The sequence below is a fragment of the Pan paniscus genome, chromosome 13, assembly GCF_029289425.2.
Source record: "Pan paniscus chromosome 13, NHGRI_mPanPan1-v2.0_pri, whole genome shotgun sequence".
Lineage (NCBI taxonomy): Eukaryota > Metazoa > Chordata > Mammalia > Primates > Hominidae > Pan > Pan paniscus.
In genome coordinates, this window is record NC_073262.2 from 134,907,220 (window position 1) to 134,928,784 (window position 21,565).

General features: G+C 60.0%; 1 protein-coding gene across 3 annotated transcripts in view; it reads left to right on the top strand.

The window, feature by feature from the left end:
- The window catches only part of DIS3L2 (DIS3 like 3'-5' exoribonuclease 2), a 368,917-nt gene extending 347,812 nt beyond the window's left edge, over positions 1 to 21,105 (top strand). For 2 of the 3 annotated variants that reach the window (XM_063595621.1, XM_063595620.1), the window contains exons 15-20: positions 12,562 to 12,745; positions 13,439 to 13,525; positions 17,966 to 18,113; positions 18,495 to 18,625; positions 18,757 to 18,861; positions 19,906 to 21,105. In XM_063595621.1, the coding sequence (XP_063451691.1) occupies positions 12,562 to 12,745; positions 13,439 to 13,525; positions 17,966 to 18,113; positions 18,495 to 18,625; positions 18,757 to 18,861; positions 19,906 to 20,250 (1,000 nt within the window). In that variant the 3' untranslated portion in view covers positions 20,251 to 21,105. The remainder of the gene's footprint in view (positions 1 to 12,561; positions 12,746 to 13,438; positions 13,526 to 17,965; positions 18,114 to 18,494; positions 18,626 to 18,756; positions 18,862 to 19,905) is intronic. The other variant, XM_003821873.5, reaches the window with a different exon arrangement.
- The last annotated feature ends 460 nt before the right edge of the window (positions 21,106 to 21,565 follow it).

Below are 21,565 nucleotides of genomic sequence, written 5' to 3' on the forward strand. Positions count from 1 at the left end.
CCTGCACAGTGTTGGGAACACAGAGGTGTTCAGCAGATGCTGGACAAATGTCTCCTGGGAGTATGCAGTATTTGCTCTTTTTTCCTCTCATGTTCTGTGTTCCTAACATTCTTCTATTTTGGCGGGGTGGGGAGGTAGAAGGTAGGCAGAGTCTCACTCTGTTGCCCAGGCTGGAGTACAGTGGCCCGATCTCTGCTCACTGTAACCTCTGCTTGCTGGGTTCAAGCGATTCATGTGCCTCAGCCTCCCGGGTAGCTGGGATTACAGGTGCCCTCCACCACGCCTGGCTAATTTTTGTATTTTTAGTAGAGATGGGGTTTCACTATGTTGGCCAGCCTGGTCTCGAACTCCTGGCCTCAAGGGATCTACTCACCTCAGCCTCCCAAAGTGCTGGGATTACAAGTGTGAGCCGCCACTCCTAGCCTCTTCTATTTTTTAATTACACCTCTAATTGTCTCTGAATTGTCACTGAATTAATTGTCTCCTTAATTCAGTGCAATTGTCATTGTCACTGAATTAATTGTCTCCTTAATTCAGTGCAGAAGGTTTTCATAGTAACACTAATATTTATGGAATAGTTAACAATAGGTCAGAGCTTATAATGTTAAATAAGATAACAAAGTTTATCTCATTTAATCCTCACTAGAATAACCCTGCGAGGTAGGTAGAAGAAGTTAGAGAGGTTAAGTAGTCTGCCTAAGGTTACCCAGGTTGTGTGTGGTTGACAGTGCCCTACCTTTCCCCCCTGACTTTAGCAATACAAGAATACTGGCAAGTTGCTGCTGCCCTCTGGGCTCTGTTATAAAGTGAAGCTGCCAATCCACAGTGGAGAACCCACTCCTGCAAGGCCAGGCCTCCACAGAGGCCAGAGGCCAGTAGTGGTCGGGGTGCCCAGGAAGCTGGGCTCAAACAAGGGTAACTTGCAAGAATCTTCAGGAAGCCCTTATATTCAGAATTGTGTTCTGTGCCACATGGGCCCTTTCCCACCATCAAACTTAGAAAACGACCCCTAGGAAAGTCCTCAGAGTTCAAGGAAGGGCGCTGAGAAGTCTGCCCACACCCTCGTGGGTTGGAGGACCAGTTTCGCCAAGTGTTCTCTGGCCCACTTGTAAACATCATTCGTTTGCTTGTCCAGCAAACATTATTGGACGCCTATTAGTGCCAGGTACTGCAGTGAGCACAAGAGAAGGGCCCAGTTCCTTCCCTTGAAGCCCACAGCCCATCGAGGAAGACAGGTATGTAAAACAGCATTTGCAAGGGGGTGACAAAGGCCAGGGGGGAGGTGAACAAAGGATGCAGGGAGTGGCTCTCAGTGTTGTGAGCACCCCGCATGGGAAGGCCAGTGCGGCAGGGTGCTGGGTGCTGTTGCCCTCTGCTTCTCCCGGCTGGAGTGTCAGTGTGGGACCCTGTAGGCCCCAACCCACCCCAGGGGAGGCAAGTGAGAAGGTGACAGGACAGAGTCATGGGACAAGAACCAGAGGGAAGAGGCCTGGCCAAGCCCTGGAGAACTGAGCAGAGCAGAGAGCCGCCTCACCAAGCCTCTGTGTTCCATCTTGTCATGCTTGTTGGAATGAGGAGGAATCCCTAAAGATCCTGGATAGAAAGAGAATGGCTCTTCTTCCCACCACCTCCCCACCGTCTCTCCCTGAAACCCCAGGAGCATTCCAGATACAACACAGGGCGGGGGGTCTTCCCTTCATGTTCCTTGAGTGCAGTGGCCATGGCCACTCCTTTCTCAGAACTCCTACTGCCAGTCTTAGCACTGCTGGCCTCCATACCCAGCAGGGAGGTGTGGTCTGCTCCCACATGGCTGGCGGGGCCATTCCTGGGCAGATGGTATCGAGTAAGGAGCACCCAGTGTCTTGTGTGGTTGGCACACAAGACACTGTGGTGGTTGAGAGAAGCAGAGGGCAACAGCACCCAGCACCCTACCACACTGGCCTTCCCATGTGGGGTGCACACGACACTGTGTGATTGGCACGCAGTGGACACACCCTGGACTGCATGCTACGTATAAGCATGTCCTGGTGAAACTAGCAGCCAGTTCTTTGTTTTGTTGCAAATGACCATTTGGCAGTACTTCCACAACAGCCAAACACGGCACATGAGGAACTGGGCTTGAGTATCACAAAGATTTACTGGTAAATGGACAGGCATAAGCACCATTAATCAGACAGCACAGTTACTCTCCATCTTGGTGGCTGCACAGCTCAGCGGACCACACAGGGCCCTCCTGGGGTGTTGGGCAAGGCCTCCTCCCAGGCAGAGGCAGCTGGACTGAGGCCAGAGAGTTCTGGGTGCTACAGCCTCTGCCAGGAACAACAATTCTCACCCAGGAGAGGCCTGAAGGCTGCCTGGGCTTGGCTGCCTGGGCTTGGCCTAACCTACCTGTGAAGAAGCTCCCAGATTGCTGGTCAGCATCCCAGGTACCAGGAGAGCTTTCTTAATGCATCTGAAAATCCTGGATAAACAGGGCTGCCCTCTGCAACCCAGGCTGCCCTACAAGATGGGCTTGGCCTCCAGAGTGGTAGCTCAGGGAAGCAGAGCCCTCAGGTCCAGTCACGCTTTGGCATGGTCTGGCCTCACCATCTGACATACGATTGACCCAGCCTGCCTGAAAGGACTCAGGGCCTAATCCAGGTTGTTCTGGTCTTGGTTCTCAGGTAGAATGAGAGTGGCGTCAGGGAAAGGGCTGAAGTCTTCACACAGGCTGTGCGAGAGCACTCAGCAGTCTTTGGTTGACTTTGGGTAGGAGTGGAGATGAAACCCAGCAGTCTTATGGTTTTCCCCGCCCTCCACCCCACTCACCCTACCCCTTCCTGTGGACAAAGAGAGGGCAGAGCTGGGGCCTCAGTGCCACGTGGGGTGGGCACATGAAGATGTCAGGGAAGCCCAGAATGTTCTGGGGGGGTGGGGGACACATTCATTGAAACCGCTCTGAACCTAGGTCATAAAACTGTGTGTCAATATTTTAAAAGTCACAGAATGAATGCAGAGCTCTGCCAAACTCAACATGCTGTGTTCCAGGGGGTGATAAGACGAGCGTTAGTTCAGTGGAAAAAAAACCAAGACAAAAGGAGTTTTCTTTTAATCTTCTGTGTTTCATGTTTATACTGAGGCAGGCTGCCCTTGCAGGAGAGAATTCATTCATCATGCAACCAACAGATGAGTCCCAGTGACATTGTCACCTGTCACCTGTATTGGATTTAAGTGATAACCATCTACAGGCAGTAAGAATGTATCGAGGCAAATGTAGCCTGTCCCATTAGGCCAGCAGAAGCCATCTTGGGTTTCTTCTGCCAAGTTCATACACCTCTGGTTCAACAGTGATAAGCTGAAGGGAAGTTGCAGGAGCCATAACTGCCACTCCTAGTCCTTTATTACTAGGGGGCTGTGCTTCCACCCCTGAAAATAAGTCTTGTTTGGCACTCAACGTTTTCTGTGGAGCAAACAAGCAAGTCATGTCTCTGAAATACCTCATTTGTTCCCCCAAACATTTCCCCAGCTCCTCCATGTGCTGCTCAGCTCTGGGATACATAGATGGGCATGGCTAGGTGTTCCCCTCCCTTCCCCACCCAGCAGCCTATGGTCTGCAGAGGAAAACTAGCCTCCAGAGAAGGACAGTCTGGATTCACTGTTGAGATGTGGTTTAGAATCAGCCCACAGGACCATGGAGCCAGGGAGGGAGATGCGTGAACTGAACCTGTACAGCCCCACGAGGAGCTGAGTGGAGAAGGTGGGCTTGGGTGTGGGGAGCAGAGGGGGCAGAGTGGAAGTCCAGGGTGGCCTAAGAGTCTGGGTGCCTGTCACCCATGAGGAGGCCCCAAGGAGTCCCTTGGGAACAGAGGCACTGATCTCCTTGTGGCCGGTAAGTGAGCAGGGCTGAGGCCAGGAACAGGCCAGCAAAAGCCTGCGGGGGGCCAGGGAGTGTGACAACCAAGGACCCCCAGAGCACTAGCAGCTAAGGACCCCACGCCACACTCAGACCTGGGCGAGGGACTGACCTGGAGACTTCTTGAGCTTTCTCTGACTGTATGGAGCTCACCAGGGAAAACATGGGGGATGCCTGGATGCATTGCCCAGCTCCGAGCTCAGCACAAAAACTCCCTCTTGGAACAGTCTAGAAAGAGGCTCACCTGAGGCCCAGCTGTCACCCAGGGGCCATGATGTCATGTGGGCCAAGGCATCTGAGGGGCAGGGGCCTTCCCCATCCCACTGCTGCGGTGGCCCGTGGCCCACTCTGCCCTGCCCTCCTGACCCGGAGGCCCAGTGCGTCTCTGTGGGGGGTGGGAGGAGCGTCAGCAAAGGAGAGGCTGCACAGGGCGCCTTCAGCAGTGACGGGAAACCAAGAGCAGGAAAAGCAACCCTGCTCAGCCCTGGGCGACTCAGACAGGAAAGGGCCTGAGCCCGAGGCAACCAGGAGGGGGCAGCCTTATCAGGGAGGCCGTGGCGCAGGCCTGAGTGCTGCTTCTGCCCTCATCCAACTGCAGCGGGACAGAGGCAGAGGCAGCGGGACAGAGGCAAACAAGAGGCCCCCCATTTGTTTCCAGGGGGGCCTGGAAACAAGGCTTCCAAGGTGGCAACAGTGTCCCAGCCCAGCCAGGCAGTGGCTGCAGGGGGCCATGCGTGTGCGCCTGTGCCTGTGACCAGCCTCAGGGCCTAGGGGCAGGGAGCAGGCCAGGGGAAAGGCTCTGTCCCTGGGGCTTGGCCGGGCAGGTGGAGAGCCAGGTTCAGATGGGTGACCCTGGGCTCTGCAGCTGCTGTGGTCTGGCAGAGGGGAGGAGGCGCCCTTAGCAGTCAGGGGCAGGATGATGGTAGTGATGTAGCTGACTACGGGGGTGCCTGACCCCTGGGCAGCAATGTGCTCTCAGGGTGGGCTCTGTATTGAGTTCCCACTGTCAGCAGAGCCTTTGGCTGCTGCCTCCTCCTCAGAGGGTTCAGAGCAAATGATGCAGGGTCACCTGAGGACAAAGCATGGATGGGGTATCAGGGACCCTGGGTCTGGGAGCTTGGGCAAGTCCTTCGAGCTCACTGAGCTCCCTGTGCTCCTGCCAGGCATGAGAACTCTGACTTCTGAGACTCAGATGGACCGAGAGTGGCAAAGTGCCTGGCAGTCTCCACATCCAGCCCTGCCACACTGTGGCATGGGACCTCTGTGGTCACTTCTGTGGCCTCCCAGAGACACCATCTCCCTCTGTCACCTTAGGACCACAGTCCCCTCCCCGTGCACTGGGTGTGGGGGACCAGTGAGGAGTGGATGAGGAAGTGCAGAGACCACTCTACGCTTGCTTCCCTGCATGCAGACTTTAGTGGCTGTGTGGCTGGGGTGGTGGCCCTGCTGAAGGGGATCTGACCTAGCAGCCGTTTGGGCAGGAGCAGTTTTCAGATGTGAGCACACGTTCAAACTTGCAGCAGCAAAGCTGCTCAAGGTCCCAGGAAGCCCAGGCTTCTCTCTCGTTTTTGTGGCTGCCTTGGTAACGTGTGGGTGTAAGAGCATGTGTATGTGCAGGAGAGAGACGGAGAGAAAGAAAGACCTGTGCGTTCCAGAACACCCTTCTTCCTTGAACATCCGATTACCCAGAGCCTAATTTTAAAACCGAAGTCGATGCCTTCTTAAGTCTGCGATGGCCCAGCTGGCCTCCTTAAGTCTGTGATGGCCCAGTTCTGTTCTTGCTCCAAGTCTACGAAGCCAGCTTCCCCTGCTGGGGCTTGAAAGGGACCCCTGGCCAGGAGCAAGCAGGGCAGCAAGCAAAGCTGTTGGGGGCACTGTGGGGACTCCCCCAGGTGGCCAGGCTTCTGTGTGCCCGTGCCACCCCTCCTCAGGACCTTGTTTCCAGTTACGGTTGGGCAGGGGCTGGCACTGGAGAGAGGCTTATGTGTCAACACCATAAAGCAGCCAGCAAGCCCTAATGACCACGCTCTGCAAGACCACACAGCACAGACTGGCACCTGGTTCTGCTTGGGGGCAGGGCCGCTGCCAGCCTGCAGGCCTGCCCCTACCTCTGGGAGCAGAGCCCGAACTTGGGGAGCGAATGAGGCTTCTGGGCTGGCTTTATGCTGACAAGGGCCTTCTGCACTGTCAGCCCGGCCCCAGCTCCCAGCAAGTCTCCTTTCGCTCCCCATTACGGCCACTGGGCCTCCCTTTGGCAAGGCCTGAGGGCCCAAATGTGGCCATCTAGCCTCTGGGGACTTCCTTCCTTTGGAGCTAGAAAAACAGGTGCAGAATGTGTCTGGCTACAGCAGGGGCCCGCCCACTCACCTATAGAAAGGCCCTGCCATGGACTGAGCCTCCCAGCCTAGGAAACCTGGCTCTGGCCTCCCCTGCAGGCATATGATGTTTGGCTCCAGAGGCCTTCTCCTCTGGGCTTTTCCATGCCTGTGAACTGGGCCCCATTCATTTCTCTGTGGTTTCATGGGAACGTCCAATGCATTCAGGAGGTTGCAGTGCGCCCAGGAGGAGAGGGGTCAGCGAGAGGCCCGAGCTGTGACTGGTGGGCCACCCAGAGGCCACGGCACCCTCTGCTGGAGACTGGCAGCAGGTTGCATGGCCAGCTGTGGGTGGGGGTCCATCAGTCAAGCAGCTGCACTTTCTCCCCGTCCCCCTCCCCCACCCAGGCAAGGTGCTCTGCCTGCGGCTCCCTTTCTCCAGGCCTCCACTTTCCAGCTCCCAGGCCCCGAGCCCCACCCGGCCTGGCCTGGAACAGAGCTGCCACCAAGATCTCTTCCACTTTCCCTCCCCAGCAGCCTGCAATTCAGTGCTCCGTAGACCCCTGCCTCCCGGGGCCCTGTGGTTTCCACCACACTACACTCAATTTCCAGCTGCTAAGAACACAGCAGGTTCTACGTAAAGGTGGCTGTCACCTGCACCCCGTGGGTTGCCCAGCCATGGAGAAGAGGCCATGGTTGGGTACACAGCTTCTGAGACAGGCCCAGCAGCTGCCTTCATGGCCTCGGCAGAGCCCAGGGCTCTGGAGCTTACAGGCAGCGTGTGCCCAAGTGTGGAAAATTTGGTCTGCAGAAGAAATGAGGCTGAAATTGGCTGGGAGCAATTCTTATCAAAGCCACGTTAGCAGTTTTCAGCAAGAGCTAATTGAACAAGCTCTGTGAGTGGCCTCATTCCATTAGCAGGAGCCTCCCACAGAGTGTGACAAGGGCCCTGGTGGCTGAGGGCAGAAGAGGCTGTTTCTGTCCCACATTTGCCTTTGGCCTTTGAAAATGGACACATTTTCAGCTTTGGGCACTGGTCCTGCCCCTCTGCCCCGGCTCCCGCTCATTTCCAAGGCCACTCTCTGAGTGTCCTGTGTGGGGAAGGGGTGAGGTGAGTTTGTCAGCACTTTATCAGGTGCATGGATCTGAAATGGGACACCTCTGGCCTCCTTGCCAGAGGGTGGCTTTGTGGTGAGGGTAGGGGAGGCAGAAGAAACTTCTAGAAATGTTGCTTTTACTGTGTTTTTTGCCCAAGTCCTAGAGTTGGGGCACCCAGGCCAGTCACATCATAAGATGTGTAATAATAATGTCTTATTTATTCGAGGCCAGGAACTTGAACATTGCTTCCCTGTTTTACAGGGAAACAAATTGAGATTCCATGAGCTTAAGAAGCAAGTGAGTGGTAGGGCTGGCATTCCATGCAAGCCACTGAGGAGAAGCCCCTCGTCTCCATGGCAGGGCCAGGAGAGGGGAGGGACACCCCCCAACCCCTACCACCTGCCAGACAGGACCTTCCTGGCCACAGATGCCCTGGATCCCTGACTATCAAAACCCAGCCCCAGCCTTTCAGCTGAGCAGAGAAATACTCAGATCCAGTTCCTCGATGGTCAGGGAAGGCAGGCTTCCTCTGAAGGGCAGATCGCTTTACCCCTTTCTCATCTCATCACCTCTGAGCCCTGCCAGGGCGAGAGCAGCCTTTCCCAGCATCGTCCTTTAAGATGCAACAGAAACAGGTCCCACCTGAGCCAGCAGGAATGCGGCACCCAGTGGCTGGCTCTGCAGTCTTGATGCTCGCCGGCACCTTCAGGGTGAAGGACGCCCTGTCGTAAACGCATGAAGAGCCCTGCGTTTCATATATTGATGTTGTTGCTTTTTCTTTAGAGGAACGTTTGTGCACTGTGGGAACCTCTGTCTCTAACAGTGTCACCCTTGCTGTAGGGAGTGTGTACCGTGTGCGGGGGGCTGGTGGCCTTTCCCTGCTGTCTGCCACAGTGTGTGAGGGGCTCGCTGAGCCTCATACCTGAGCCTCCCCCTCCCCACCCCCTCCTGCCCCAGGGAGGCCCAGACCCAGGGAGGAGAGGTGCTGGGAGTGAGTGCCGAGGAGCTGGGGTCCTGGCCCTGCAGCCGCTGTCACAGCACAGCCCCACCCCAGACCTCCAGAGTGGTGGGGCCCTGGTGGTGCAGGTTCCAGACGCTTGGCTGATGCCAGGCCTGGATCCAAGACCCCCGTCTCCGAGGCCTTAGCTTGCTGTTCTGGAAGGTGATGCTGGCTGGCAGCCATTCCCAGCCCCTCGGAAAGCAGTTGTCAGGCAGTCCCTGAGCTCCAGCGCCCCATCCCCCGCAGGGCCCAGTGATCTCATGCCTGTGCCCCTGGTGCTGGGAGGAGCGGGGTGACACTAGGGCCAGTGCCCACATCAGAGGAGGAAGGTCTGAGGCCGGGGCAGGGGGCAGGGCGCCCTCCCGTCCAGCAGCCCCAGTGCCCACTCTGCGCCCTTCAGGGCTCCCGTGGCCCAGAGTGTGGAGCAGCTCAACCTGACCACCCAGGATAGCTTGGGGCGTTTCGGAGGTTTGGCTGCCTAGGCTGTGCACCTAGCACAGCTCCCCAGGAGAGGGAGGGAGGAGGTCAGGGGAGAGGGCCCTGCTGACCGGGTCATCTCTGGCCCTGGGTTCCCATAGGAGCGCCTAGGCTCTAAGCTGGAGCCTCCCCATCCCAGGACCTTGGGGAGAAAGAGGCTGGGCGCCACCTGCTGGCCCACCAGGGAATTGACAGGGTGGGGGACTGTGGAGCCTGTGCTGGCCGCAGATGAGAGCCCTGACCCCCACCTTCCCTACCCCACCCACCCTGCACCATCCAGCTCAGTTCTCTGACCCGTGGTGCCAGGTCCCATTTGCAATGGTGAATACTGAACTCGGTGCAACTCTGGCTGCTGGCAGCTGGGCTTGGCCTGCACCTTTCTGTCCCCAAACTCCACTGGGGACCCACCTTCCAGCCACCCCAGGGTGCCACCGCCAGAGCCAGGGGTCAGCCCCACCTTCATTCACTCCTACTCATAGCCTACCTGTTCACTCTGCCCCCATCTGCCACTTGCAGCATCAGAAGGACATGAGGGCACCAAACAGCCCCTGCAGCTGTCCTCAAACATCATGGCTAAGGCTGCACCTGGGAAGTGGACTTTCTGTGGTGCTAGCTCCCTCCTCAGTGCCCTTGACCTTTGCCTGGGTCCCTGCTTAATGTGGCCTAACTAGCTGGGCCAGAGCTCCACAGGCACTGTCCTGACTCCCAGCCCCAGGAGGGAGGGAGAGGCTGAGATGGCAAGGGAAGCAGAGACTCAGCCACACCAAGGGCCCTGGCAAGGTGGGCCTCTCCTCCAAAGCCTCACCAGGCTTCACGTTCAAGGTCACCAAGAGTGCACTTGTTCTCTGTCGAGGGCAGAGGTGACTCCTGGGACTGTGCTGGGGGTCCAGGGAGGGCAGGTAGCGGAGTTGCCAGGGAAGCAGCTTGCCTGAGGTCTGTGGTCTTGGCAGGGGCTTCCACAGCGGCCCCACCCTCTCCCTGTCCCCTCCCTCCTGTCCTTGTCCTCGTGTTTACTGAAGACCATGAGAAGGGATGTGGAGAGCGCCTGCAGGAACTGAGAGCAGGAGCCTGGCTCAGCCCTGAGAGGCCCCCAGATATTCAGTTCCTAAACCCATAGAGGGTGGGGCATGGGCATAGAGGAGTAACCAGGGGCCACCTCACACAGCCCTGCTCTTTCACCCTGCCTGCCTGGTGGCCTCCTTAGCCTGCAGCCTCAGTGCTGCCCGCTATGGGGTCATGCTGCCCCCTGCTGGCCACACTGCAAAATGCAGCCCAGGGTCGGGCCTAAGGCTACACTTGTCCCTCTTCCGGCAAGCCTGCAGCTGGGCTGGAGGGGAAAGCAGGCACCACAGAATTGCCTGGATGCTCCTGCCCAGGAGGATTGTCCGACTGCATGGGGAGAAAAGTCCAGAACCGTGCCTGGCACATAGTAGTTTTTATGGAGTGAGAGGGCAAAAGTATGCATGATTGTGTGCATCTGAAGTATTTCCGTGCTGATGGCCTGACCAGTATCAGATTATTTTTCAAGCAGGAATTTTGATTCCTCTTGGGTTCACAATATCTTATTATGAAATCCAAATAAGAACAGTCTAATGGCACCAGACAGTGATACAGGTGAGCCTAGAACAGTCAGTGTTCATGTGGGGGACTGCAGCCTGCTTTTCAGGGAGGCTTCAAAAGAATTGAGGAACACAGATTGATGGCAGGGATGAAAATCACAGGGCATATTGAGGAGACCCCCAGCTGGCCATGTGGGGGGCAGGTGGGGCAACAGGAGAACAGTGCCTGCGTCCTGAGGGCTTTCAATGCATCAGGCAGAGGGCCTGCCAGTGCAGAACCTGTTTTCTCTGCGTCCATGACAGCCCTGAGCAGGTGCCATTGTGACCCCTGTCCTGCATTTGAGACAGAGGATGGGGAGGGCTCTGTGATTTGTTCGGAATCCCACGGCAAGAAAGTTGTGGAGCTGAGAGTCAAACCTGGGCTTGGGAGACTTGTAGTGGGTTAAGGGCTTGAACACAGGGTTTTTGGCAGGAAGTGGTGGGCACAAGCACAGATTAGGGCTGGGAGGTGGGGTGGCACATCACAGGCCGTTACTGCCACCCAGAGGGCAACATGGATGCTCCTCCTTTTACCTGCTGGGTGTCCTGTGTGGTAGAAGGGCAGGCTGAAGCTTGATCCTTGTGGTCACACATCCCAGCTGTCACCTGCCTTACTGTGTGCCATGAGCCAGCCCAAAAAAGTCCCCACTAGTCCCCAGAGGAGGCGCTAGGGGTGCTGGGCTGGCTTCCCTCCTCTCCAGGTGGTGCCTGCCCTCCTGGGGCATTTCCCAGCCCTTCTTCCTCTGCATCTCAGGCTCCCTGGGGAGGCAGATATGCTCTCAGGACATCCTGGCAGAGCACAGCCACACGTCTGCCCTGGCAGGCCCACCCTGGGTGGAGGAGGGGCTCTATATGCCAGGGCTCGCTCTCTCGGTGGCTGGCTTTCTTTCCACAAGCATGGCCAGATGACGAGGCTCACCCGCAGCACTACTCACACCTCCAGGAAGGGAAGTTGATGGCAGGGTTCTGGCTGCAGCCAGGCCTGCGGGAGCTTCCTCCCTGATCTCTCTCACTCAAGGGGAAAGCTCAGGGCTGGGCATGAAGGCTGGGGAAAGGCAGGGAAGGCAGAGTCCCCCCAGGCTGGTCAAGGCCCCGATAGCCCCATGTCTCCCTGAGGGGGCGGCTTTCCCCATGAAGAGGGTCCTGGTCACCAAGGCATGAGGACATGCCCAAGGCTGGCCCATCACAACAGGCTCCAGCTCTTGTGCACATGTGTGATCTTCTTGTCCCACCAAAGGCGGGAAAAAGAAGTGCGTGGCCTCCTGCCCCAGATTTGGTGGTAGGGTCAGTGGTGCTGACCTCAGTGCTGTGTGATACCAGCCCCCCAGCCTTTACCTGGTTCATGTCCCACATCGCCTATCGGTCCCCGCTCCTTCAGTCTGGGACCTTGGCCTGCTCAGTCCTTTTGTGGGGAGCCACATCCATTCACAGTGACTGTTGAGTCTAATGACAGACACCCAAGTGCTGCAAAGCCAGAGCAGCAGCCCCTGAAAGGGTGACTCTGGGGTCTCACCCCATCCCCACTCCTGCCCTGTCCTCTGGTGAGGGCTTCCCTCCTGCTGCCTCAGACCGTCCTGTCTACCCTCAGAGACCCTGTTGGGAGGCTTCCCTCCAACAAGGCACCGTCCCCAGAGGAGAAGGGAGCCCAGCACTCCTGGGACTGTGGGGTCCTTGGTCCACTCACCACTGCCACATGCCTCAGGGAGCCCTCAGAGCAGGGGCTGAGCTGGGGCCCCAGGGTTCCCATGCCCTGGGTGAGCATGGTGCCCTCTTACAGCCTGGGCTGCCCAAGTGTTCCAGGCATCCTGTCATTCAGCAGAGATCTTTCCTCGGTGCCTTCTCTGGATTGGGTGGGCTGCTGAGCTCTGGGGCTGCTGCAGTGTATTATTTAATAGATGGGTGCTTCCCTGCTCTCCAGGGTCCCCCTCTGGGAGAGCCAGCACAGGAGCTAACCAGTCAGAGGAGAAGGCGGTGTAGACCAGCTGGTGCAGGGGAGACCATGGGGGTGCTGGGCAAGACAGGGACTTGGCGGAACACATGAGATGAGGTAGCTGGGAGGTTGTCTTTAAGCTGAGACCTGAAGGGTGATTGATAGAGAGCCAGGCCGGCTGCAGCGTGGGAAAGCCTGCGCACCTGTCCCCCAACCCCAGCGGTCCCTCCCATCCCACCCACCCTCTGCAGGCTCGTGGAGGAGTTCATGCTCTTGGCCAACATGGCAGTGGCCCACAAGATCCACCGCGCCTTCCCCGAGCAGGCCCTGCTGCGCCGGCACCCCCCGCCCCAAACAAGGATGCTCAGTGACCTGGTGGAATTCTGCGACCAGATGGGGCTGCCCGTGGACTTCAGCTCCGCAGGAGCCCTCAATGTGAGTGGTGGGCAGGATTCGGGGGAGGCCCTGCTTGGGGGAAAGAAGAGAAAGACCTGGAAGGTGGGGTGGTCCAGCGGCCTCTGCTTCCCCCCAGAGTCCCTCCCCTTCAGCCAGGTCTCTCCTGTAGGGAAGGAGGCCCTGGGAGAAAGGGCCCCTCTGAGTCACAGGGGCCCTGACAATGGGACCTGCCTCTTCACCAGGACTGTGCCAAGCGGGGGGACCCTGGAGGCCTAGCAGAGGGCAGGGGTCCTGTGGCCAGAAAGGGCTGGTCTTGGGCCCAGAGGCTTTCAGAGTGGGGGCTGGAATTGTAGGAATCCCGGGAATGTTCCTGGTGGGTACTTTCAGGTGCTCCCTGCCTGGGGCAAAGCTAAGAAACCCAGGGCCTTGGCTGTGGTCCTGGAGGAGGGAGACATCTCACCCAGGCCCAACCCTGGGAGGGGAAGGCAGGTGCCCCAGGCCAGAGAGCTGGAGCCCAGTGAGTCCAGGCCAGCCAGCAAAAACATGGAAGTGTGGGCCACAGGGTGTGGGCGGCTGCCCCCTCTCCCCACCCATCCCCTCTGAGCAGGGCTGAGCCCCACAGGCAACTCCTCCCCCAAGAGCCGGGCATGAGGTGCTCAGCGGATGACAGGACCCAGAGTCTCTCCCCGAGCTGGACCACACGTCACATAGGTTTCTGGGATTTGCTTCTAGAAAAGCCTGACCCAAACATTTGGAGATGACAAGTACTCACTGGCCCGGAAGGAGGTGCTCACCAACATGTGCTCCCGGCCCATGCAGGTAAGGAGGGCCCAGCCCCGGCCTCCCCTGCTCCCGGGAGCACACTAGCCCCAGACCTGTGACCTCCACGTGCAAGCACAGGCCCCCACCGTTCCTGCCTGCTCTGGACATGGCTGGGTGGACGGGGGCTGCTCCTCCTCTGCCAGAGGGTGGGAGAGGAGGCCGACCCCAGGCAGCACCTAGGAGGGGGCACCCTGAGCCTCTTGAGTTTGAGCCGCTGTCTCCTGCTCACACTCGCTCAAGGACAGTGTGCCCTGGAGCTGAGGGGCTACTGAGACCTCCGTCAGGCTGGGGTCCTAGAGGAGTGACAGGGTCCCATGTGGCTTCCTGTCCCAGGGGACACTCTGCAGCTCCACCCCCACATGTGGAGTCCAGAACCAGCTGTCAGCCTCTGGCCAGTGTGGGAAAGAAGTGGACTTGGCTGGGGGCCTAGGCCTGGGCCCGCAGGGAGGTGGCAGCCTGTGGGGTGGACAGCTGGGCTTGCTCTGGGATGCCTGTCACAGCCCCCCAGGCTGAGCTTCCCCCGTGCAGGGCCCGAGCATCCTGGGACCAGGACCCCAGAGGACCCTCGGGTCAGCGGGAGCAGTGGATGCTGATGGGTCGGCTCTGGGTCCCACCCCGGCCCAGGGGCAGGGACAGGCTGTATTTTAGGGGCTCGGTCACTCGGCAGATTCAATCTGTTCACAAGAACTGAATGGCTTCAGCTGACCTCAGTGGATTTATTTTCTGACACTTCAATGTCAGAAATGATGGCTGGGTTTGAAGCCATCAGGGCCTGCTTGGGCCTGGTCACCGTGACCTGCCCCCAGTCACAAGTGTCTGCCCAGCCAAGCACCTGTGGCACCCACAGCAGAGAGGGGCTGGGCCGTGCCCACTGGGCTCTCTCTGTTCTACACTGCAGCGGCTCTAGGCCTGGCAGAGAAGGCACAGCAGCCCCTGAGTCCCAGAACTGCCTCTGGCTCTGCCCTGCTGGGGCCCCTCCCATGTCCCTGCCTCTGACGCCATCACCTCCAAGGAGGTACAAGCCAAGCTGGAGCTCCAGAGATCGGAGCCGCTCCTGAGTTAGCCAGAGCCCGAAAAGGCTGCATTCTCCTGGCTCGCCTCCCAGGGAGCTCAGAGGTGCCCTTGCCCGGGAATCCGATGGCAGAGAGTTACCAGGTCTGTGGTGCTCCTGTTCCTCAGCCCGGGAACTGGGAACTGGGGTGGGGACAGGGCAGGGCAGCAGCAGAGAGCACAGAAAGGTGTGAGGGGGCACGCAGTCCCCAGTGAGCATCTGCATCAGGACACCAGGGCTGTCCCAGGGATGGCTGGGCCTGTGGGAAAGCCATGGTCCCCACCCATCCCACCCGACCCTGAGCCACCTCCACCAGCCAAGAGGGGCCAGGGCCCTTCATCAACCTCACCCAGGTCATCTGGGGAACTGGGCCACCACTGAGAACAAAGCCCAGACATGTCTGGGAGTGGAGGCTGTGCCCACCTCCCCCAGAGACTTGCCCCCGACTTAACCCAGGGCCCAGCAGGGGCTGGAAGGGAAGTGGAGTTAGGGAGCGGAGCAGGTCACCATCAGCTGCGCCCTGGATTCCAGGGCCCGTGTGCACAGAGTAACGGGAGCTGGCTGTCTGTCTGGCCAAGGGCACAGGAGGGTGAGTGTGTACAGCAGCCAGGGAGCAAGGGAGCCAGAGAGACACACAGGAGTGACCTTGGACCTCTGCGAGGAACCCGTTCACTCACTCCCAGGCAGTAGCACTGGCCTTGACACCCAGACCTGAAAGCTCGGGGACTGCAGGACAAACAGCTTCAGGGGCTGTGGCCCCAGCTGGGACAGGCTATGCGCTGGTCCCTAGAGACTCTCGGTATCTCCCCCTGCCCCAGTCCTGCCTCCTGCCCAGCACAAGGGCCTTTGGAACTCAGCCCTCTGTGTCTCAGCCCCTGGGAGGGTCAGGTGGTCAGAGACGAGAAGCGCCGAGGCTGGCAGGCCGGAAACTGCCTCCCTTGACTGCTGTGGGGTGGAGTATTGGCGAGCACAGAGGTGCCCGGGTGAAGCGTGGCTTCAGCTGGGCGGAATCAGTGCCAGAGGGGATGAGGACGGCCCCGACCAAAGGTGGGCCTAGGCTGGAGAGGAAGCTCCAAGAGCCTGAGGCCCGTATTGCACAAGGCAGGGGATCGCATCCTGGGCTTTCTCTCCCTCCTCCCACTCTGGCCAGATGGGAGGATGGACGTTGCCTCCTTGAACAAAGACCCACAGGCTCCTTGGCTTCTGCTTGTGTCTCCAGCAGACAGCGTCTGCAGCCCCCGGTCCAACACAACCGCAGGCGGCCTCCTCCTCTTCCTCCTCCTCATTGTCCTCCTCCTCCTCGTCCTCCTCCTCCTCGTCCTCCTCCTCCTTGTCCTCCTCCTCCTCGTCCTCCTCCTCCTCCTCCTCCTCCTCCTCCTCGTCCTCCTCCTCCTCCTCCTCGTCCTCCTCCTCCTCCTCCTCGTCCTCCTCCTCCTCCTCCTCGTCCTCCTCCTCCTCCTCGTCCTCCTCCTCCTCCTCGTCCTCCTCCTCCTCGTCCTCCTCCTCCTCCTCGTCCTCCTCCTCCTCCTCCTCCTCCTCCTCCTCCTCGTCCTCCTCCTCCTCCTCGTCCTCCTCCTCCTCCTCGTCCTCCTCCTCCTCCTCCTCCTCGTCCTCCTCCTCCTCCTCGTCCTCCTCCTCCTCCTCGTCCTCCTCCTCCTCCTCGTCCTCCTCCTCCTCCTCGTCCTCCTCCTCCTCCTCGTCCTCCTCGTCCTCCTCGTCCTCCTCCTCCTCCTCGTCCTCCTCGTCCTCCTCGTCCTCCTCCTCCTCCTCGTCCTCCTCGTCCTCCTCGTCCTCCTCGTCCTCCTCGTCCTCCTCGTCCTCCTCCTCCTCGTCCTCCTCCTCCTCCTCGTCCTCCTCCTCCTCCTCGTCCTCCTCCTCCTCCTCGTCCTCCTCCTCGTCCTCGTCCTCCTCCTCGTCCTCCTCCTCGTCCTCGTCCTCCTCCTCGTCCTCGTCCTCCTCCTCGTCCTCGTCCTCGTCCTCCTCCTCGTCCTCCTCCTCCTCCTCGTCCTCCTCCTCCTCCTCGTCCTCCTCCTCCTCCTCGTCCTCCTCCTCGTCCTCCTCCTCCTCCTCGTCCTCCTCCTCCTCGTCCTCCTCCTCCTCCTCGTCCTCCTCCTCCTCCTCGTCCTCCTCCTCCTCCTCGTCCTCCTCCTCCTCCTCGTCCTCCTCCTCCTCCTCGTCCTCCTCCTCGTCCTCCTCCTCGTCCTCCTCCTCCTCCTCGTCCTCCTCCTCCTCCTCGTCCTCCTCCTCCTCCTCGTCCTCCTCCTCCTCCTCGTCCTCCTCGTCCTCCTCCTCCTCCTCGTCCTCCTCCTCCTCCTCCTCCTCCTCGTCCTCCTCCTCCTCCTCCTCGTCCTCCTCGTCCTCCTCCTCCTCCTCCTCGTCCTCCTCCTCGTCCTCCTCCTCCTCCTCCTCGTCCTCCTCCTCCTCCTCGTCCTCCTCCTCCTCCTCGTCCTCCTCCTCCTCCTCGTCCTCCTCCTCCTCCTCGTCCTCCTCCTCCTCCTCGTCCTCCTCCTCCTCCTCGTCCTCCTCCTCCTCCTCCTCGTCCTCCTCCTCCTCCTCGTCCTCCTCCTCGTCCTCCTCCTCGTCCTCCTCCTCCTCCTCGTCCTCCTCCTCCTCGTCCTCCTCGTCCTCCTCCTCCTCCTCCTCCTCCTCCTCCTCCTCCTCCTCCTCCTCCTCCTCCTCCTCCTCCTCCTCCTCCTCCTCGTCCTCCTCGTCCTCCTCGTCCTCCTCGTCCTCCTCCTCCTCGTCCTCCTCCTCCTCCTCCTCCTCCTCCTCCTCCTCCTCCTCCTCCTCCTCCTCCACCTCCACCTCTGCCATCGCCACCTCCTCCTTCTCCTCTTCCACTGTCGCCGCCTCCTCCTCCTCCCCCACCCCCCGCCGCTACCTTTCTTTCTTCTTCTTCCTTCTTCCTGGGCGAGAGTAGCAGCCCTGGCCCCATGCTGGGGAAGGGTAGGCCAGAGACTCTTCCCTCCTGGTGGTGCTCAGCAGTGACTCAGCAGGGACTGGACTTCGGAGGCTCAGCTCGTGCCCCCTACCCTGACAGCATCCTGGGGGTTCCTGGCTCCCTGGTCCTCAGCAGGGTGGGCTTGTCCAGGCCATTCTCAGTGCTGCCACCTTGAGGGCATCCGGGAGGCCCAGGCAGGCCAGATTTGTCTCCTGGAAAGGACATGGGTACCCCTGGGCTCTGCCCAGCCTCCTGGCCTCCCCCTGGGGCCCCTTGTGCAGCAAGGGCCCTGGCCCCAGTCCTCCCTGGCTTCACTCAGCAACCAGCAGCCCATTAGGTCTGTCCACACATCGCTGCCGACGGTGAGGCTGTGGGTGGCGCCAGCCTTCCAGGCCTGGCTGGGCAGCTCTGGGCTTGTCAGGCTCTGACCCATCCCGTCCCGCAGATGGCACTGTACTTCTGCTCGGGGCTGCTGCAGGACCCAGCGCAGTTCCGGCACTACGCGCTCAATGTGCCCCTGTACACACACTTCACCTCGCCCATCCGCCGCTTTGCCGACGTCCTGGTGCACCGCCTCCTGGCTGCCGCGCTAGGTGAGGGGTGCAGTCGGGGTCAGGGCAGACCTGGGCCAGCTCAGGGCTGCCCACCCCCACAGTGGGTGCTCAGTGGCCCAAGACCATTCTGCCATGACCGCGGAGGTCCAAGGGTCGGGCGACCCAAGTGCAGGGGAGCCTGGCCTGGAAACTCTCCCTACGGGCCCGTGCTGCAGAAGCTGCATGGAGCCCACAGCCAGCCCTGGACACAGCCGGGAGGAGGGCGCTGACCTCGAAGGGCCGCTTTCTGCTGCCCTGGGAGCTGGGTGCTTGGGGTCCTAATCTGTCGGCGGGGGTGCAGCGCCATGCAGCCCATCCCCCAGCCATAGCTCTTCCCAGCCCCCCAGGCTCCCACTCTCATGCCTCACCCCCTCTTCCCAGGCTATAGGGAGCGACTAGACATGGCGCCCGATACCCTGCAGAAACAGGCGGACCACTGTAACGACCGCCGCATGGCGTCCAAGCGCGTGCAGGAGCTCAGTACCAGTCTCTTCTTTGCTGTTCTGGTCAAGGTGAGCCCTCCAGCCTGGTGCCCCTCCCCTCCCTCTGGCTCCTGACCCTCCTGGGCACCTGCTCACCAGGAGGCCTCGAGGAGCCCAGGGCAGTGCCAGGAGGTGCCATGGCTGCAGCACTGTCCCTGCAGGAGAGTGGCCCCCTGGAGTCAGAAGCCATGGTGATGGGCGTCCTGAAGCAAGCCTTCGATGTGCTGGTGCTGCGCTACGGCGTGCAGAAGCGCATCTACTGCAACGTGAGTGCCCTGGGAGAGCCCGGGGTGGGGGGGGGTGGGGGCAGCCCAAGCCATCCCGCACTGGAGGGGCACAGGCTGTGATGGGTCACACTCCACCCCTCGCTCCCCCAGCCCTAGCACAAAGCCCACCTGATGGGCCTTGCTGAGACGCCCAGCTCTCCCACCTGGGATGGTGGCTCCAGGCCCAGGGTCAGGCCTGGCCCCCTTCCCCAAGGACCCAGGAACCAGAGAGCAGGCCCCTCCATGGCCAGTACAGCTCGGCAGGGTGTGCAGGCTTTGGGGACTGTGTTTATAGGAACGTGAAGGAATGAAAGGCCAGCAAATGGTCCGTGGCCGCTCTGGAAACTGTGTCCCCTGAAGACAAGGAAGAGAGCTGTCCCTGGCTCGGCTCCTGCCCTGAGTGACTGTTGACTCACAGTTCTCTCTCCAAGGGGACATGGGCCTGTCCTAATGCTGCCTTAGGGGCTTGGCTCCAGCTGGCCCTGGGGTCTGCAGGTCACCACCTGCCCCTGTGCCTGGCTTTGAATTTCCTAACATCCAGAGTGCCCTGGGAATGCAGTGTCCAGCCTGTTGTGTGCAGTAAACGTGGTGTTCATAACCTGGAGCTGGGCAGAAGAGGAACGACAGAGTCCCCCTGCAGACCCTGGGGGCTCTGTATCCTGAAGTTCAAGCCTAGCTCACCCTGCTGTGGGCCCAGCCCTGCCTGCACTGACAGATGGCACCAGCAGGGGGCGCAGCGCTCCGCCGCCACAGTTCTCTGTCCCCACCTCAGTGCAGTCAGCCCTGGACGCCTCCACCACTTGCCCCCAGTAGCACACAGAGCCACGGGCCTTCCCAGCCCCCACCCCTGGCCCTTGGTCACTCTCACCTGCTGCCTCAGCTGAAGGTGGCCTGGCAGGGCCTCCCTGAAGCTCCCTCCAGCCAGGCAAGGGTGGGCCAGGGCCGAGGGCGGAGGGCCGCCTCCAAGCATTGAAGCCCGCCAGGGTGGAAGGGCAGGCAACAGCATCCAGAGCTGAGGCCTGAGGCGTGGTGTTTGCACTCCAGGCACTGGCCCTGCGGTCCCACCACTTCCAGAAGGTGGGCAAGAAGCCGGAACTCACGCTGGTCTGGGAGCCTGAGGACATGGAGCAGGAGCCAGCACAGCAGGTCAGAACCCCTCTGTGTCCCAGCCCCCCAAGTCCTGATGACCCCTCTCCTGCCTCCTGCGGTGCCCCTCATTCCTTCATCTGTGTCCCCTGGGCTCCCCCAGCACTGCAGCCTCCCGGTGGGGTTTCAGGGCCCTCCCAGCTCACCCAGACCCCCTCCTGTGGGTCCTGCTTTCTGGCACCACCTTCCCTTCCTTGGGGGCAACCACAGTGGAGAGAGGAGGGGCTCTGCCTGTCCCGCTAATGCAGGGGTGCTGGCCTTCTGGGGTCCTTTAGAGAACCTGATGAAAGCTATGAGTTTACACCCAAGAAATTGTCTGGAACCGTTTTCACCAACAATGTGCCCTGAACGCGGACCCAGGCCCTCAGGTTGTGTTTCATAAGCCTTGGGAGCACTCAGGATGCATCTGACTCCCCAACTCTGCCCTGACCCAGGGCATTCTTCCTGGAGGGGGCCCCCATTACAGACAGGCGAGCAGAGGCTTCCAGAGGCCGAAGGAGGGGCCTGGGGTCCTGCTGCAGGGATGGAGGCAGAGCTGCGCCTCGACATCAGGCCCTGCCATCCTTGTCCCCTCACGGCCGGGCTCTGCACAGGTCATCACCATCTTCAGCCTGGTGGAGGTGGTCCTGCAGGCAGAGTCCACAGCCCTCAAGTACAGCGCCATCCTGAAGCGGCCAGGCACCCAGGGCCACCTGGGCCCTGAGAAGGAGGAGGAGGAGGAGGAGTCTGACGGTGAGCCCGAGGACTCAAGCACCAGCTGAGCTCCACCAGCCGCCTGCCCCGCCTGCCTGTCCCGCCACACTGGCTTTAGGACCTGTTGACACGGAGGGGGGTTTTTAATTTGGTTTTTAACAACTCAGGGGTTTGTTTTTATTTTTATTTAATTTTTGCAGCTCAACTTTTAAACAAACTGCAGGGGAGAGGGTGGGGCTGGAAGGAAGGCTGAGGCCTGGTCAGCAGTGACCCCAGCAGAGCAGGCCCCAGTCCTCCTGGGAGGCTGGCCCCCCTTTTTTCTGGGCCCTACTGCCCTCCTCTGCCCAGGAAATGGGGGGTTTCAGCAAATCAGTGTCACAGAATAAAATCAAGTGTGGAGTGCCATCTGGTGTATAGGGTGCCTCTGGGAAGCCTGGGCAGCAGAATGCCCCTTGCACCCAGGGCAAGGGACCCAGTTCAGGCTTCACCCCTCGCTGCTGAGCCGATGTCAACACCTGGAACTTTCCTGTCAGTTCCAACACGATTCAGAGCTGGCTGCCTGGCAGATGATTGATGCTGGAGTCTCATTCTGCCTGATTAAAAATGGAATTAGTATGCAGCACTGAGAGCGCCCCCATCACCCTGACGCATGTGACTGTGACTGTGTCCAACCCTGCCCCCACTTCCTCTCTGCACCAGCTCCGCAGGGCCTGGTGGGAGTCATGGGTCCTGTGATACCCCCTCCCCTCAGTTCCTCAAGCAGCACTCTGTGAGGTCCTGTGCCCAGCTCTGGTGTGAGTGGGTGCCCCGGCAGCACCAAGGGAGCCTGGACAGAGGAGCCGGCCTGGGCCTGGGGGAGGGGAGG